Source organism: Perkinsus marinus, assembly GCF_000006405.1.
Source record: "Perkinsus marinus ATCC 50983 genomic scaffold scf_1104296944428, whole genome shotgun sequence".
NCBI classification, from domain to species: Eukaryota; Perkinsozoa; order Perkinsida; family Perkinsidae; genus Perkinsus; species Perkinsus marinus.
Window position 1 is genome coordinate 438,230 of NW_003211397.1, and position 1,152 is coordinate 439,381.

Sequence of the window (1,152 nt, forward strand, 5' to 3'; positions counted from 1 at the left end):
GCTTGACCTCAAGCCTTCTTCCGCTCACAGATGGTGTCATGACTTCGAGACTGATCATTACTTGGAGCAGGATTGCCAGAGTTGGCACCAATAGAGGCAGCTTACCGCTCCATCGCTAAGGCCATTAGGATAGGGAACTCCTCCAAGTCATCAGCAGGGTTCGTTCAAAGAGTAGAGCGCTGCCAGGAGCCTGCCGACCTGACGTTGCTGCTTATTCGCAAGCACTTCAGGTCATCCAGGGAGTAGCTCAAGTCTTACATGGAGGGAGTGAGCTTGGAGGAGATAAAGCGACTAAGAAAGCCTTTCTTAGAAAGCCTTTCCTCTCTTAGAAAGGAGCGTCGAAAGCATCGAGGGCCAGCGCCAATGTTGCCTGCTCCTACAGGGCAGTCCAACGTTGGCAAGTTTAACCGGAGACGTGTAGTCTAATTTTCCAAGTTTTGTGTGTGTTTCTAATGAATTGCTCTCCATTTCGATATTGGGTATTGAGAACAGGTCGTCAAGGGGTAGAGATTGTCTAAAACTGGCATGGACTCTTCGGCACTGAGGGTAAAAATGACCAAAATATTTTTTTGTCGAGTTTCAAATGCGCGACTTGGATTTATGGGTAATCGAGCATGGGGAGTTCAATGGTGAAAGAATTAGGTCGAAATTCGTCAAAATGAAAGAAAAAAGTGCCCGCCCAGTTCGCGCGTTTCTAGATGGCGCGTACTGTAGGCTCTTTGGGGCCGGCGAGAAGAGTATAATTTCTGTATAGGGCACTGAAACCGACTGAGTACGTCTTGCAAACTGCCACTGAGAAATGTAAAGAGGTAAGCTTGTGAGCTGTCCTAATACACAATCATTGGAGTTTCACCACCCTAGTGATATGAAAAACACTAGTTAAAAACATATTTGACGACAACTGTATGTCACCGCGAATATCGCGTTGTCCTTATACACAATCGTTGGAGTTTCATCTGTTTTACGCGAAGTGGCGTAAAACTCGGTGAAAAACGCGATATTCGTCGTATGTAGTAGTCGCGAAATATGTTTTTCATATCACTAGGGTGGTGAAACTCCAATGATTGTGTATTAGGACAGCTCACAAGCTTACCTCTTTACATTTCTCAGTGGCAGTTTGCAAGACGTACTCAGTCGGTTTCAGTGCCCTAT

The 1,152-nt window shown here is 45.8% G+C and overlaps 1 protein-coding gene across 1 annotated transcript in view; it reads left to right on the plus strand.

Annotated features, from left to right (window-relative positions):
* Positions 1-600: 600 nt before the first annotated feature.
* The window catches only part of Pmar_PMAR019161 (maf protein, putative), a gene marked incomplete at both ends in the record, with an annotated part of 2,171 nt that continues 1,619 nt past the window's right edge, over positions 601-1,152 (plus strand). The window contains 2 exons of the mRNA XM_002780214.1: positions 601-629; positions 755-809. Coding sequence (XP_002780260.1) covers positions 601-629; positions 755-809 — 84 coding nt within the window. The remainder of the gene's footprint in view (positions 630-754; positions 810-1,152) is intronic.